At 38.8% G+C, this 16,911-nt stretch overlaps 1 protein-coding gene across 1 annotated transcript in view; it reads right to left on the bottom strand.

Moving 5' to 3' along the window:
* LOC142664177 (alpha-2-macroglobulin-like) overlaps window positions 1–16,911 on the bottom strand; it is a 77,410-nt gene that overhangs the window by 49,768 nt on the left and 10,731 nt on the right. The window contains exons 2-8 of the mRNA XM_075843201.1: window positions 15,989–16,172; window positions 15,476–15,635; window positions 8,680–8,732; window positions 8,382–8,402; window positions 8,030–8,183; window positions 7,865–7,949; window positions 6,563–6,683 (exon numbers count right to left, since the gene is read on the bottom strand). Coding sequence (XP_075699316.1) covers window positions 6,563–6,683; window positions 7,865–7,949; window positions 8,030–8,183; window positions 8,382–8,402; window positions 8,680–8,732; window positions 15,476–15,635; window positions 15,989–16,172 — 778 coding nt within the window. The remainder of the gene's footprint in view (window positions 1–6,562; window positions 6,684–7,864; window positions 7,950–8,029; window positions 8,184–8,381; window positions 8,403–8,679; window positions 8,733–15,475; window positions 15,636–15,988; window positions 16,173–16,911) is intronic.

The following is a 16,911-nucleotide window of genomic DNA, read 5'->3' on the forward strand; positions in this document are numbered from 1 at the left end:
ACGTTACCAAGAACTGGACGAGCCCCAAAACTTGATGAAAAGACAAGACAAAAATGGTCCGGGAGGCTACCAAGAGGCCAACAGCAACATTAAAGGAGCTGTAGGACTTTCTGGCAGCTACTGCTTGTGTAGTGCATGGGACAACAATCTCCCGTATTCTTCATATGTCTGGGCTATGCGGTAAGGTGGCAAGACAGAAGCCTTTTCAAACAAAGAAAAAAATTCAAGCCCGGCTATGTTTTGCAAAGACTTACATCAAGTCTGCTAAAAGCATGTGGCAAAACGTGTTATGGTCTGATGAGACCAAGGTTGCATTTTTTGGCCATAATTCCAAAAGGTATGTTTGGCGCAAAGCACTGCACATCACCAAGAGAACACCATACCAACAGTGAAGCATAATAGAGGCAGCATTATGGAGCACGGTGGAGGTAGCATTATGCTTTGGGGTTGTTTTTCTGCAGCTGGAACTGGGGCTTTAGTCAAGATAGAGGGAATTATGAACAGTTCAAAATATCAGTCAATATTGGCACAAAACCTGCAGGGCTCTGCTAAAATGCTGAAGATGAAGAGAAATGTCACCTTTCAGCACGACAACGACCCAAAGCATACCTCCAAATAGACAACGTTTTGGAATGGCCCAGCCAGAGCCCAAACTGAATCCCAATGAAAATCTGTTGGGTGACCTGAAGAGGGCTGTACACAGGAGATGCCCTCGCAATCTGACAGATTTGGAGCGCTTTTACAAGAAAGAGTGGGCAACAAGTGCCAAGTCAAGATGTACCATGCTGATAGACTTCTACCCAAAAAGACTGAATGCTATCATAAAGTCAAAGGGTAATTCAACAAAGTATTAGTTTAAGGGTGTGCAGATTTATGCAACCACATTATTTGTGTTCTTTAGTTTTATTTTTCCACCCTAAAAGATTTCAGTTTGTTTTCCAATACAACTATACAGATTATAGGGGACATTAAAGGTGGAAAATGTTCTCAAATGATTCATCTGATTTTGTAACATGACAAAAACCTGGCATTTTAACAGGGGTGTGTACTTTTTATATCCACTGTATATTCCTATTCTTTGTCTATGTATTTTTCTTTATAATTCTTAACATTTCCTGTATTGTATTGAATTTAAAGTAGGATCCATCTGTGAAAATATTTTAAAGTAAAGTTTTAAGAACTGATATTCGAAGTCAGTGTAATGAGGTATTTATACACAAAGAAAAACTACTAAACATATGTACGTAGGGCTGGGTGCTCGTAGGTACTTTAGAACCCCCCTGTATAAATGATAGAAAAACTCCACCAAAGGTATATTGCAAAGCACAAGAGAAAAGAGAGTCCAAAACTATCATGTATTCAAAAAATACCAAAATGATGCACTCCCTGAAGAAGCCATTGGGGAGCATATTGTTCCTTTTTACCAGGCTAATCACCTTTTAACCCCTTCCCGCTTTGGGCACTTTTGACCTTCCTGATAGAGCCTCATTTTTCAAATCTGACATGTTTCACTTTATCTGGTAATAACTTCGGAATGCTTTTAACTATCGAAGCGATTCTGAGACTGTTTTCTTGTGACACATTGGACTTTATGTTACTGGCAAAATTTGCTCGATACAGTCAGTATTTAATTATAAAAAATACCAAAATTTAGCGAAAAATTACAAAAATTAGCATTTTTCTAGATTTAAATATATCTGCTTGTAAGACAGGCAGTTATACCACACAAAAATGTTGCTAATTAACATCCCCCATATGTTTACTTTAGATTGGCATCGTTTTTTGAACATCCTTTTATTTTTCTAGGACGTTACAAGGCTTAGAACTTTAGCAGCAATTTCTCACATTTTCAAGAAAATTTAAACGGCTATTTTTACAGGGACCAGTTCAGTTGTGAAGTGGCTTTTAGGGCCTTATATATTAGAAACTCCCAATAAGTCACCCCATTTTAAAAACTTCACCCCTCAAAGTATTCAAAGCAGTATTTAGAAAGTTTCTTAACCCTTCAGACGTTTCACAGGAATTAAAGCAAAGTAGGGGTGAAATTTAAAAATTTCCTTTTTTTTTTTGCAGAAATTCATATTTAATCCATTTTTTTTGTAACACAGAAAGTTTTACCAGAGAAATGCAACTCAATATTTATTGCCCAGATTCTGCAGTTTTTCGAAATATCCCACATCTGCTTCCCGTGTGCTTATGGACTGAAGCACAGGCCTCAGAATCAAAGGAGCACCTAGTGGATTTTGGGCCTCCTTTTTATTCTAATATATTTTAGGCACCATGTCAGGGTTGATCGGCTCTTACGGTGCAAAAACAATGGAAATTCCCCAAAAGTGACCCCATTTTGTTAACTACACCCCTTGAGGAAATTATCTAGCGGTATATTGAGCATTTTGACCCCTCAGTTTTTTTGCAGAAATTATTGGAACTAGGCCGTGAAAATGAAAATCTACATTCTTTCAAAGAAAATGTAGGTTTAGCTAATTTTTTCTCATTTCCACAAGGACTAAAGGAGAAAAAGCACCACAACATTTGTGAAGCAATTTCTCCCGAGTAAAAACATACCTCACATGTGGTCATAAACGGCTGTTTGGACACACAGCAGGGCTTAGAAGGGAAAGAGCGCCATTTGGCTTTTGCAGCTCAAATTTTGCAGGAATGGTATGCGGAGGCCATGTCACATTTGCAAAGCCCCTGAGGGACCAAAACAGAGAAAACGCCCAAAAAATTACTATATTAAAGAAACTATTTTTCTTTTTCTTTCTTTCTACTTTCTCTTCAATAAGACGTAGATTTAGCTCAAAATTTTGAAATACCCCATATGTTGTCATGAACTGCTGTTTGGGCACACGGCAAGGATCAGAAGAGAAGGAGCACCATTTGGCTTTTGGAGTACAGATTTTGCTGGATTGGTTTCTTGGCACCGTGCAAACCCCCTAAAGTACCAATACAGTGGAAACCACATAAAAGTAACTCTTCACAAAACTACACCCCTTGAAGAATTTATCTAGGGGTGTAGTGAGCATTTTGACCCCACAGGTGTTTCATAGATTTTATTAGAATTGGGTAGTAAAAATAAAAAAAATCCTTTTTTTTCAATAAGACGTAGCTTTAGCTAAAAATGTTTAATTTTCTCAACAAATAAAGGAAAAAAAAAACCCACAAAATTTGTAAAGCAATTTCTCCCGAGTACGACAATATCCCATATGTGGTCATAAACTGTTGTTTTGGCACACGGCAGGGCTCAGAAGGGAAGGAGCGCCATTTGGCTTTTGGAGTGCAGATTTTGCTGGATTGGTTTCTGGTCGCTATGTTGCATTTGCATAGCCCCTGTGGGACCAAAACAGTCGAAAACCCCCAAAAGAGACCACATTTTGGAAACTACACCCCTCACGGTATTCACCTAGGGATGTAGTGAGCATGTTAACCCCGCAGGTGTTTTGCAGAAATTAGTATGCACTCGATGTTGCAGAGTGAAAATGGGATTTTTCAATAGATATGCCAATATGTAGTGCCCACCATGTGCCACCATAGCAAGACAGCTCTCTAATTATTATATGGTATTTCCCGGTTATAGAATCACCGTAAATGTGGCCCTAATCTTTTTGCCTGGACATTCGACCAGTCTCAGGAGTAAAAGACTACCATGTGAAGTTGAGACCTAATTTGGTGTTTTACAAAGTATTGGTTCACAATTGAAGGGCTCTGATGTGGAATAATAAAAGAAACCCCTGAAAAGTGAACCCATTTTTGGAAACTACATCCCTCAAGGCATTTATTAAGGGGTGTAGTGAGCATTTTCACCCCACAGGTCTTTTCCATAAATGATTGCACTATGGATGGTGCAAAGAAAAAATTTGTCATGCCCAGCTTGTGCCACTGGAGACACACACCCCAAAAATTGTTAAAAACGTTCTCCCGGGTATGGCAATGCCATATATGTGGAAGTAAATAGCTGTTTGGGCACGCTGTAGGGCTTAGAAGGGAGGGAGAAGCATTTGGCTTTTGGAGCGTGGATTTTGCTTAGTAGTAGTTTTGTTTGGAGTTTTACTGGTATTTCGGTTTATAATGTGGGGGTACATGTGAGCTGGGTGGGCAGAGTACATCAGGGGCATAGTCAGGTGGTATAGTAATGGGGTAAACAATAAAATAATCCATAGATGTGTGTTACACTGTGACACAATCCTTTCTGCACAGGCCAGTGTCGCACTAATAAATGTCCTTCCTTATCCCCCTTTTGGTCCACACTCCGCACCTTTGCAGTTTGGGGAATTTTGCTGGGAAGTGTTGTCCTGGTATAATACGGGCGCCCTCGCTTCCAGCAGATATGTTTGGGCCCTCCCCTTCCTGGTTCCCTAATTTTATGACCTTGATAAATCGCCTATTGAAACAGAAGAAATGTTCCCCTCGGACCTGCACAACTGCATATTTTTTATTTCCTGAATTATTGGAGCCTTAACTAATTTTATTTTTTTCATAGACGTAGTGGCATGAGGGCTGTTTTTTTGCGGGACGAGCTGTAGTTAAATTGGTGCCATTTTGGGGTACATGCGACTTTTTGATCACTTTTTATCCTATTTTTTGGGAGGCAAGGTGACCAAAACACAGAAATTCTGGCATAGTTTTTTAGTTTTTTTTTCATACAGCATTCACCATACGTTTTAAATTACATGTTAACTTTATTCTGCGGGTCAGTACGATTCCGGTGATATCTAATTTATAGAACTTTTTTATGTTTTACAACTTTTTGCACAATAAAATTACTTTTGTAAAAATAATTTTTTTGTCGCCATGTTGTGAGAACCATAACTTTTACATTTTGTCGTTAACGGAGCTGTATGAGGGCTTGTTATTTGCGATACGAGCTGTAGTTTTTATAGGTACCATTTTTTGATACATGTGACTTTTTGATCCATTTTTGTTTCAATTTTTGTTGGACAAAGTGACCAGAAAACAGAAATTCTGGCATTGTTTTTTACGTTTCTTTTTACGCTGTTCACTGCGTGGAATAATTAACATAATAGTTTTATAGTTCAGGCCGTTACCGTCGCGGTGGTACCAAATACGTATGGTTTATTTTATTTTTTTCAATAATAAAGAACTTGATATGGGAAAAAGGGCAATGGTGTTTTATTTTATTACTTGAAACTTTTATTATATTTTTTACAATATACCTATGTAGTGCAATGTATTAGATCTGTCAGTCATTCACTGACAGCAAGCATATTAGGCTTCGTCTCCGGGTGGGGCCAATTCGGCTTCCGTAATGGCAGCGCAGGAGGCCATTGTTAGGCCTCCTGTTGCCATAGCACCAGTTGGCAGCCCTCATTTGCAGAGAGGAGCTGCCGATATGCTGCCAACCACTAAGATGCAGCGATCGCATTCGATCTTTGCATCTACGGGGTTAATGGCAGGAATCAGAGCTAGCTCCGGTTCCTGCCTTTACAGATGGATGTCAGCTGTAACATACAACTGACATCCACCGCTGATGACTCCTGAGCCGGCAGAAGATTGCCGACGGCTACGGAAGCCTTTTCTGTATTAGGCAGATCGGGAGACCAATAACTAAGCCTCCGGTCGCCATTGCGATGAGCTGCAAACACCTTAAATGCAGCGAGCACTTTTGACCGCTGCATTTAAGGGGTTAATGGTGGGGATAAAAAGCTAACTTCGGTCCCCGTCATTATAGCAGAGTGTCAGCTGTAAGATACAGCTGACATCCGGGGATCATGGCACCGACTCCGCTTCTGAGCCGGTGCTATCCATTTGTCATAAGTATACGAAAATTTGCGGGAAGCACTGGCTTTCCATGACGTATACTTATGACAAATGTCGGGAAGGGGTTAAAACCATGGGTAAGGTACATTTATATTTGACTACCTTCTTTACCATTATGTGAGACTTTTTAAAGGCATTTTTTTGTCCTAAATCACAAGTATTTACATTACTTTCCTCACTTATATTTTGTAGCCTTAGGTATAGTGTTCTCAGTAGTACAGTACACCAATATGCTTGATAACTTCCCCAGTGTCCCTTCCATGATGTATCCATCATACTTTTGTATTTACATGGATATGGTATGGACATGTTGATTTGTAGCCACGTATTTTGTGTAACAATGTGTTTTCTTTAGTTTTCTTTTCTAGTCTATGCTTTAATAGTATATATTGTCAGTTTTATATGTGATTTAACACAATTTTGTTATTTTTTAAATACATGATAGATTTGGACTGTGTTTTCTTTTGTGTTTTGTAATAAGATATTTGTATCTGTGAAATAATATTATAGGAATTTAAGATATAGTCAGGGTCAGACTGGCCCACCAGTACCGGAGGGTGGGAAATATGGTATTACATGGGACCATTAATTGAATGTACAACCATATGGTACAAGGCCACAGTGAGTCCTCCAGAGTGTGAACTGCAATTTCTATGACTTCTATGATTGTCCAGTTGGGACAGTCTTGATGAAAGATTTGATAGGCAAAATCAGTTATGTGAAGAAATTCTTTAGTTATTTGATACTTTATCACAATTATAATGTATGGAAAATAGGACCTCACCTTTCCACTGAAATTAGCACAAATGGTGGGTTCATTTGCGTTCCACCTAAAATAATAGGTAAAAAATTTACGGCATATAGTAGCTGTAAAATTCCCTTGGACTGGCTTCCCATATGTGTACCTAAAAGTTTAGAAGAAAATAATAAGGAGAAATGTTAAGAAAATTTAGAAAATTGTAAATATGCAAAAGGTGCATAAAAGCTACATGGAAAATTAGATAGAAATGGCAAAAGCACAGGCTCACTTTATTAAAAAAAAGCCCAATTCATAGTAGATAACAAAACTAAAAAAAATATAAATTTGGTATCGCCGTAATCGTATTGACCAACAGAAAAAAGTTAATTTGAAATGGGGTAGTCTGCTATGCTTTACTACTCAATAAAAATCTGACGTTTTGGGAATCCCATTAAGGCCCCATTCAGATCACATTAAGGCACTACGTTTATCTTATACGTCGGGAAAGCTCCAGACGTACAAGATAAATGTGTCCATATGGCTCCATTATCCCGACGAAGACCAAAACAGAGTCTTTTTGGCCTCCGTCGGGCTGGTATACATCGGTTAACTTTTTATTAAAGGATGGAGTAGCGCAATAGACTATGCTATTCCATCCCGAGGAATACCGCAGAAAAAACATAAACCACACAGTATACGTTTTTTAACATGGGAGCCTATGGGTGATGGATGCCACTGTATGGCATCTGCAACAGGTATACGTTAAACGTATACCTCGGGAGCTCCCGACATCACTGTCCATATAGGGATAGTGAAGTCAGGAGCTTCCACAGCATTGGAGTCCCTGGGCAGAGCGCTATTAGATGGCTCTGTCTCGGGACTCTGGCTGCCTGAAAACTCCTGAAGTCGCTGTCCATATATGGACAGTGCCGTGAGGAGTGCTCAAATCCCTGAACGGCTCAAATCCCTGAGCAGAGCATCAGTTGGTGCTCTGCTTGCCGAATCCATCGATAGGGAAATCCTGAAGTCACTGTCCATAAATGCCCAGTAACTTCAGTAGTTTTGCCAGGGCCAGTCCCCAGGCAACGTATCCCACTGTATGCCATACAGTGTATATGTTTGGGCCTTTTGTCTGAGGTATACTTCGGGGGTCTTCCCAACGTATACCTCCGACGGAAGCCCCTGACGTGATGTGAATAGGGCCTAAAGCAGAAGGGATCCAGTATGACCCTTTTGTTTCAATTTTGATCCATTCAAATAGTCCATTATGGATCGGCCAGAAACTCTAATTCAATTATAAACAAAGCCTAAATTGCAGTTTAAATGTTTTACATTTTTCGGACTTACTTGCCACATATTTCTACTGTAAACGGATCACTGTTAAACACAACAAACTTAGGGAACTGCATATTGACCTCAAATTTTGGAAGCACTGAAAAGACATAATAGATACAAGTCAGAAATGATTAAGGAAACACATGTTGGATATTGCATATGAAGACGTTTCCTCACCATATTCCTCCACACTGAAGGTATGGGATGTGTCTTTTAGTTTAATGGAATATTCCCCCAGTGTGGGCTCAGAGGAAAGAGCTAAGGAGAGCTCAGCAATTCCCTGATTGAGGTTCACATTTAACCATTGACCAATCCTGTTTTGGTCTGGGTCCTAAAAGGAACAACCTCAAATTGTACATTATCAATTAAATATACCCTAAAATATACATTTGAATCAAAATTCACAAAAATTCAAATTTTAAAAAAAATGTAAAGAATCTTTCTGTTTCTGTTTTTTTTAACCACACTATGAATGCATCTATTATTATTATTAGTATTAGTATTATTATTTCTTCATATATTTTCTTACCTGTACTTCAACCACTGGGATCTAAGGGGAAAAGCAAATTATTTTTTTTGAGTATTTTACAACCAATATTTTCCTAAAATATAAAATGCTGCTAAATTTACTTCTTTGATTTGGTTTAGGTTGGCCACAAATGTAAATTATGGTTCTAGGGAATTGTGTATTCCACATAAAACTGGAGGAATATGTAGATACAGTATGGGCCCAGCCCATATACCTCTACGGGCTATTATGCATAAGGCCTTGCATGACATATGATTTTTTTTCTTTGTTCCTGCTATTAGTTTTATTTCCAACTTACCAAAATATTTTCTGGTTTCAAATCTTCATTAATGGACAGAATTCTGAATTTCACTGTGACAAAAAAAAAAAAAGTCTCTACAAAAGCCTTTTAAACATTATAAATGTGCTCAGAAATAAAATAAAAATAAGCATGCATGGCCATCACAACATAAAAAACACCCTGCTTAACCCCTTCCATTCATTTTCACTTTTTCCTCCCCACCTTCCAAAGGCCATAACTTTTTTTTTTAATGTCAATATAGCTGAATGAGGGCTTGTTTTTTTTGTGGTACAAGTTTTAGTTTTTCACAGCACCATTTATTGTACCATATAATTTACTGGGAACTGAAAAAAAAATTGTGGAGTGGAATGGGGAAAAAAACAGCAATGTCTCCATTGTTTTTTGGGTTTCATTTTTACGCCGTTCACCGTGCAGTAAAAATGATATGTTAACTTTATTATGCAGGACAATATGATTAAGACGATAATTTATAAAGTTTTTTCTTTTATGTTTTACTACTTTTACAAGGAAAAAACGCATTGTTAAATAGAAAATTTGGGTTGCCATATTCTGAGAGCCTTAACTTTTTTATTTTTCCATTGATTGAGCAGTATGAATGCTTTTTATTTGCAGGACGAGCTGTTGTTTCTATTGGTACCATTTTGAGGTTTATGAGACTTTAGGTGACTTTAGGTGACCAAAAACCAGAGATTCTGGCGTTTTAATATATTTTTTTTACGGCGTCTACCGTGCATGGTAAATAATGATATATTGTAATAGTTTCGACTTCTGCATGCGCGGCAATGCCAGTTAAGTTAATCCTTATTTTGTTTACATTGCGTTTGGGGCAAAATGGAAAAAGTTTTATTTTTAACCATTAATATTTTTATATATATATATATATATATATATATATATATATATATATATATATATATATATATATATATATATATATAAAAGCAAAGCAAAAGCAGCATCGTTGCTTGAGAAAGGCCCCATTGAGCAGGGCTGAAACGTTGCATGTGGGGAATAAAAAAATCCTTTTTTCACTTAAAGGGAATGTGTTGCCAGCAAAACATGTTTTGTTTTTTTTTTTTTCATTAAACAGTTAGTGTATAGGTGATTAAACATTGTTCTAATTTTTTATTTTTTTTCACGAGTCAGGAAATATTATAAATTGGATTCAATTTATAATATTTCCCAGCACTGGTCACTAGATGGAGCCATTCCCAAAATTGCAGCATTGCATGTGGTAAAGCAACCACATTGCTTTATGCTGCAAAATTGGGTAAAAATCCCTCGCTCTAGTGAGCTCTCAGAATCCCCCCCTCCTTTATCCTGGCTAGTGCCGGGATAAACGAGGGGTTTGAACGGTCTAACCTCCTACACTGTGTGTCGCCATTTTTTGAGCTAACACACAGTGTAGAAGGTTAACATACAGTAGTAAACACACTGAAACACGAACATACATAGAAATAACTTACCTGCTCCAGTCACCGCCGCTCCCTCCGGTCCATCCGCTCCGTCTGCTGCCGCTGTTCCATGTGCACAAGTCCGGAAGCTGCGACCGGAAGTAGTAATCTTACTGTCCGGCCGCGACTTCCGGTCCACAGGAAAATGGCGCCGGACGGCGTGCATTTAAAATTGAACTGTGTGGGAGCGGCGCATGCGCCGTTCCCACACAGCGGCGCACACGAAAGTGGATGGAACGGGCCCCGTTCGCAGTCCCTATGGGACTGGAGCTGCCGTATTCCATGTCTGTATGTGTCGTTAATCGACACATACAGAAATGGAAAAAAAATGGCAGCCCCCATAGGGAAGAAAAAGTGTAAAAATAAAAAAAAGTAACACACAAACACACAAATTAATCCAAACATTTTTAATAAAGCACTAACATCTTTAACATATTAAAAAAAATTTTTGGGTGACACTGTTCCTTTAAACCTGGAGTGCTGACCTGTGTATTGGATTTTGCTATATATATATATACATATATATATATATATATACATATATATATATATATATATATATATATATATATATATATATATATATATATATATATATATATATATATATATATATATATATATATATATATATATATATAATGTATATATATAATGAGAAAAGGAATAAAGCAGCACAGCGACAGCAGTGGGTGCAGGCCTCCTAGGTTGAGGCTAGGAACCCTTGTTAATGTAATCCCCAAAAAATGAAGAGGCAGCACTCCAAGGAAATTGGTGAAAAAAAGTTGTGTGTTTATTCCCCCCATGCAGGCAACGTTTCGATCCGTCTCTATGGGATCTTTGCCAATACCAGTTAAGTTAATTTTTATTTTGCTTGCATTGCGTTTGAGGCAAAATGGAAGAAGTTTTATTTTTAACCATTAATATATATATATATTTTTCTTATTTATATATATATATATATATATATATATATATATATATATATATATATATATACACACACACACACACTACCGTACAAAAGTTTAGGGTCACTTAGAAATTTCCTTATTTTTGAAAGAAAAGCACAGTTTTTTTCAAAGAAGATAACATTAAATTAATTAGAAATGCACTCTATACATTGTTAATGTGCTAAATGACTATTCTAGCTGCAAATGTCTGGTTTTTAATGCAATATCTACATAGGTGTATAGAGGCCCATTTCCAGCAACCATCACTCCAATGTTCTAATGGTACATTGTGTTTGCTAACTGTGATAGAAGGCTAATGGATGATTAGAAAACACTTGAAACCCCTTGTGCAATTATGTTAGCATCGCTGTAAACAGTTTTGCTGTTTAGAGGAGCTATAAAACTGACCTTCCTTTGAGCTAGTTGAGAATCTGGAGCATTACATTTGTGGGTTCGATTAAACTCTCAAAATGGCTAGAAAAAGAGAGCTTTCATGTAAAACTCGACAGTCTATTCTTGTTCTTAGAAATGAAGGCTATTCCATGCGAGAAATTGCCAAGAAACTGAAGATTTCCTACAACGGTGTGTACTACTTCCTTCAGAGGACAGCACAAACAGGCTCTAACTAGAGTAGAAAGAGAAGTGGGAGGCCCCGCTGCACAACTGAGCAACAAGACAAGTACATTAGAGTCTCTAGTTTGAGAAATAGACGCCTCACAGGTCCTCAACTGGCAGCTTCATTAAATAGTACCCGCAAAACGCCAGTGTCAACGTCTACAGTGAAGAGGCGACTCCGGGATGCTGGCCTTCAGGGCAGAGTGTCAAAGAAAAAGCCATATCTGAGACTGGCTAATAAAAGGAAACGATTAATATGGGCAAAAGCACACAGACATTGGACAGAGGAAGATTGGAAAAAAGTGTTATGGACAGACAAATCGAAGTTTGAGGTGTTTGGATCACACAGAAGAACATTTGTGAGACGCAGAACAGCTCAAAAGATGCTAGAAGAGTGCCTGACGCCATCTGTCAAGCATGGTGGAGGTAATGTGATGGTCTGGGGTTGCTTTGGTGCTGGTAAAGTGGGAGATTTGTACAAGGTAAAAGGGATTTTGAATAAGGAAGGCTATCACTCCATTTTGCAACGCCATGCCATACCCTGTGGACAGCGCTTGATTGGAGCCAATTTCATCCTACAACAGGACAATGACCCAAAGCACACCTCCAATTTATGCAAGAACTATTTAGGGAAGAAGCAGGCAGCTGGTATTCTATCTGTAATGGAGTGGTCAGTGCAGTCACCAGATCTCAACCCTATAGAGCTGTTGTGGGAGCAGCTTGAGCGTATGGTACACAAGAAGTGCCCATCAAGCCAATCCAACTTGTGGGAGGGGCTTCTGGAAGCATGGGGTGAAATTTCTCCTGATTACCTCAGCCAATTAACAGCTAGAATGCCAAAGGTCTGCAATGCTGTAATTGCTGCAAATGGAGCATTCTTTGACGAAAGCAAAGTTTGAAGGAGAAAATTATTATTTCAAATAAAAATCATTATTTCTAACCTTGTCAATGTCTTGACTATATTTTCTAGTCATTTTGCAACTCATTTGATAAATATAAGTGTGAGTTTTCATGGAAAACACAAAATTGTCCGGGTAACCCCAAACTTTTGAACGGAACGGTAGTGTATAGATATATATATATATATATATATATATATATATTTTAGAAAATTTAATTGAACAGTATTTAACTTTTTTTATTAGTTCTCTAGAGGACTTGAACCAGCAATCATGGGATCGCTTGCACAATATACTGCCATACTTATGTGTGCCAGTATATCGTGATTATGACAGTCTCCTATTAAGCCCTGCCTCCAGACATGAAAAACTGATAACTGATGGCTATACGGATAAAGAAGACTGACGAACAGATCGCACTGGAACACAATACTGGTTCTATGAAAAATCTTCTGTTTTCTACCGGAGAAACACAGACAAGTTTTACAATGCTTGTTTGAAAGTGGCCTAACACATTAAAGAGGCTCTGTCACCAGATTTTGCAACCCCTATCTCCTATTGCAGCATATTGGCGCTGCAATGTAGATAAGAGTAACGTTTTGTTTTTTTTTAAAGAAACAAGCATTTTTGGCCAAGTTATGACCATTTTTATATTTATGTAAATGAGGCTTTCTAAAGTACAACTGGGCGTGTTTAAAGTTAAAGTACAACTGGGCGTGTATTGTGTGTGTACATCGGGGCGTTTTTACTTCTTTTACTAGCTGGGCGTTGTGAATAGAAGTAAATGATGCTGACGAATCAGCATCATCCACTTCTCTTCGTTAACACCCAGCTTCTGGCAGTGCACAGACACACAGCGTGTTCTCGAGAGATCACGCTGTGACGTCACTCACTTCCTGCCCCAGGTCCTGCATCGTGTCGGACGAGCGAGGACACATCGGCACCAAAGGCTACAGTTGATTCTGCAGCAGCATCAGCGTTTGCAGGTGAGTAGCTACATCGACTTACCTGCAAACGCCGATGCTGCTGCAGAATCAAATGTAGCCTCTGGTGCCGATGTGTCCTCGCTCGTCCGATGCGATGCAGGACCTGGGGCAGGAAGTGAGTGACGTCACAGCGTGATCTCTCGAGAACACGCTGTGTGTCTGTACACTGCCAGAAGCTGGGCGTTGTGAAGAGAAGTGGATGATGCTGATTCGTCAGCATCATACACTTCTATTCACAACGCCCAGCTAATAAAAGAAGTAAAAACGCCCAGATGTACACACAATACACGCCGACTTGGACTTTTACTTTAAACATGCCCAGTTGTACTTTAGAAAGCCTCATTTGCATAAATATAAAAATGGTCATAACTTGGCCAAAAATGCTCGTTTTAAAAAAAAAACAAAAAACGTTACTCTTATCTACATTGCAGCGCCGATCTGCTGCAATAGGAGATAGGGGTTGCAAAATCTGGTGACAGAGCCTCTTTAAGTGTCAAGTTGAAGTTTGCTACATCTGTATGTTGGGACAGATTCATCAAAAAAGGGAACATGCAGCCATAGTTCTTTCACAACAAATGTCAATATAGTAGCCTAGTCAATTCAGAAATTGGCTAAAATGACTCCAATTTTGAATGGAGTCATTTTACATCAAATCTACTGTATGGCTACATGTTCCCTTTTTTGATCAATTCCCTTTTTTGATAAATGTGGGCCATAGTGTTTCAATGCCTTATCCAGAGGGACATTTTCATATAAAATGTTATATCAATTACTGAGGATCTGCCTTAACCCCTTAACGACATCCAACGTACTAGTACGTTGTCGTTAAGTACTTAACGAAATCCAACGTATAGGTACGCTGGAGCGTTAAGTGGTCACTGTGTCACTGACAGCAGGCCATCTTTACTCGTGGCCCATGGAGTGACATGCCCCCGCATCGGCGATCGCTGCGATTGGCTGGTCAATTTAGACCGGCCATTCGTGGCTTTTTGCAGTTTTATCCAATCACTGTGTGCTGTCTAGGACAGCACCCATCCCTGCCAAGTACATGTTAGCCAGTGGCAATGGTGCCACCCCCATGATCGCTACCATTTGTCAGTCTGCATGGACTAACCACTCGTAGCCATGGTGGGCGTTTCAAACACCCTGCACCAGTTCTGTCCGCCTCATTCCGTTTAGGGACGTCGAGCACAGCTGGTGCAAACCTACTGTCTCAGATACTGATCTCGCGAGATTACGGAGGTAAACGAGATTTCGTTTCCCTTGCTGGAAATCTCAAAGAAAAGAGTCAGAAGTGTCAGGATTCTGAATACACATGACGTCCAGGCTGGATGATCATGTGTATTCATTATCAGGACACTTGATTAACGTTAATCTCTGTGTATGTGGCTGCAGATCGCTGCTGTGTAAATGAATGGAGAGGAGTGTATGACGCTGACTGGTCACTGATTGGTCAGCGTCATACACGTAAACACGCCCAGTTAAAAACACAATACACGCCCAGTTGGACATAACGAAAAAAAAAACGCCCAGTTGTCCATTTCAAAGCTCATTTGCATATATATAAAATAGCTCATAACTTGGCCAAAAATGAACGTTTTTAAAAAAAAACAAAAACGTTACTGTTATCTACAGCGCCGATCACATGCAATAGGAGATAGGGATTTGAGAATCTGGTGACAGAGCCTCTTTAAACTATGCTGTGCCGCATCGTTTCTGATCGTCTTTCCTCTGAGACCTGAGCAAGAATCATACGGACTCAGATTTTCGCAGCTTTGTTTTAGAGATTGGTGGGGGCCTCAGGGCTCATTTTTAAAAGTTTGGTTACCCTTTAAGGAATCTGTGAACTTAACAACTCATGGAGAACCCCCTTTAATTTTTCTTACCAGTTTGTCCCGGTTTGTATACAGCTTTGTCTGTCTGGACTACAATTTTGGATATTTGCTTCTTAACAAGAACTTTACTATTATTGGTTAGGAAATCCCCTGAATTTTCAATTGACAAAGTTAGTGTGCCGACCGCCACTTCTTCTTCACAATTTGGAACCTAAAGAAGTAAAATAAATACAGGGAAAAAGTAAGCCACAAAAATACCTCTATTTCAATTTTAAAAAAATAGCTCCATGTTTTAATGAAGGGGTTTTTCCATAAAGTACAATTATCAAAGTCAATTAACAGGTTCTATGTACCCGAAAATTATGGCAATGAAAACATACAAATTGTGCCACAAACAACAAGCCCACATAAAGCTACATCAGTGGTAAAAAATAATTGGGCTTTTTGAATGCAATCCCTTTGAGCAATCACCTTTTATATGCTGTATGGGAATTATGGATATTATATAAAAATGTCATCAGAGAAGTAGTGTCCTTGTCACCCATAGTGACCTATCACTTTTACCTGGAAGCTGAGGCAGGTGAATATGGAGACTTGCTGAAACTTCTTTTCTATGAGCGTGCTGTCCTTGTTATCCAGACTCAGAGATATTTTTACGTTGCTTTCTCCTTGAGCTCCCTCCAATTGTAAACAGATGTTTTCGTGATGACGGGCGCGTAACTCTGATGGGAAAATGACGGCATAGTGCCTAGCAAGGATGACATGGAAGATAGGCTATTATTATAAGCGCAGGGAAAGCAGGACATTAGCAGCAACCAAAGGATGGCTAGAAGCGTCATATATCAGATCTTCTATACAAAATAGAACCCACATACAGATGTAGCAAAGTTTAACTTGACTATGATTACTTGCTGCAACACGGTATCACACAACAAAAATCATTGAAAAGACATTGAAAAAGTCAAGTTAAAGTTTCTTGCCACAATATATTTAACACAATAAGAGTCAAGTTTAAGATTGCATAAAAGGGCAACTAAACTTTTAAAATACTTTTGACATGTCATGGTGACATGTCAGAAGTTTTGATTGAGACCCCCATTGTTCACTAAAACTAAGTTGCAGAAGTACCTGGGTGAGGGCTGCACCGCTTACTTTCTAATCGCCATTTCTCAGAAAGATGAGCAAGCGTATACTGGCTCATAGACATTCTATTGATGTCAAAAGTTTTTTAAAAGTTTAGTTACCCTTTAACATATAGTAGAGCTAGACAACAGAAAGCCCCCGCTGTATATGAGTGAGCTCACACGTGGCGTACTTGCATTTGCAGCATAAAAAAAATGCTGCAGAAGCTACTATGTATGCCTATGTTACAAAATAATCTGCAAAGCAAAAACTAGAGAAATCTGTCTGCATTGCAGAATATTTTTCCCATCAGCACAAATTGTAGTTTTTGTAATATATGCTTACGCTGCGGAAATACAATGCAA

The sequence above is a fragment of the Rhinoderma darwinii genome, chromosome 11 (genome assembly GCF_050947455.1).
Source record: "Rhinoderma darwinii isolate aRhiDar2 chromosome 11, aRhiDar2.hap1, whole genome shotgun sequence".
Taxonomy (NCBI): Eukaryota; Metazoa; Chordata; class Amphibia; order Anura; family Rhinodermatidae; genus Rhinoderma; species Rhinoderma darwinii.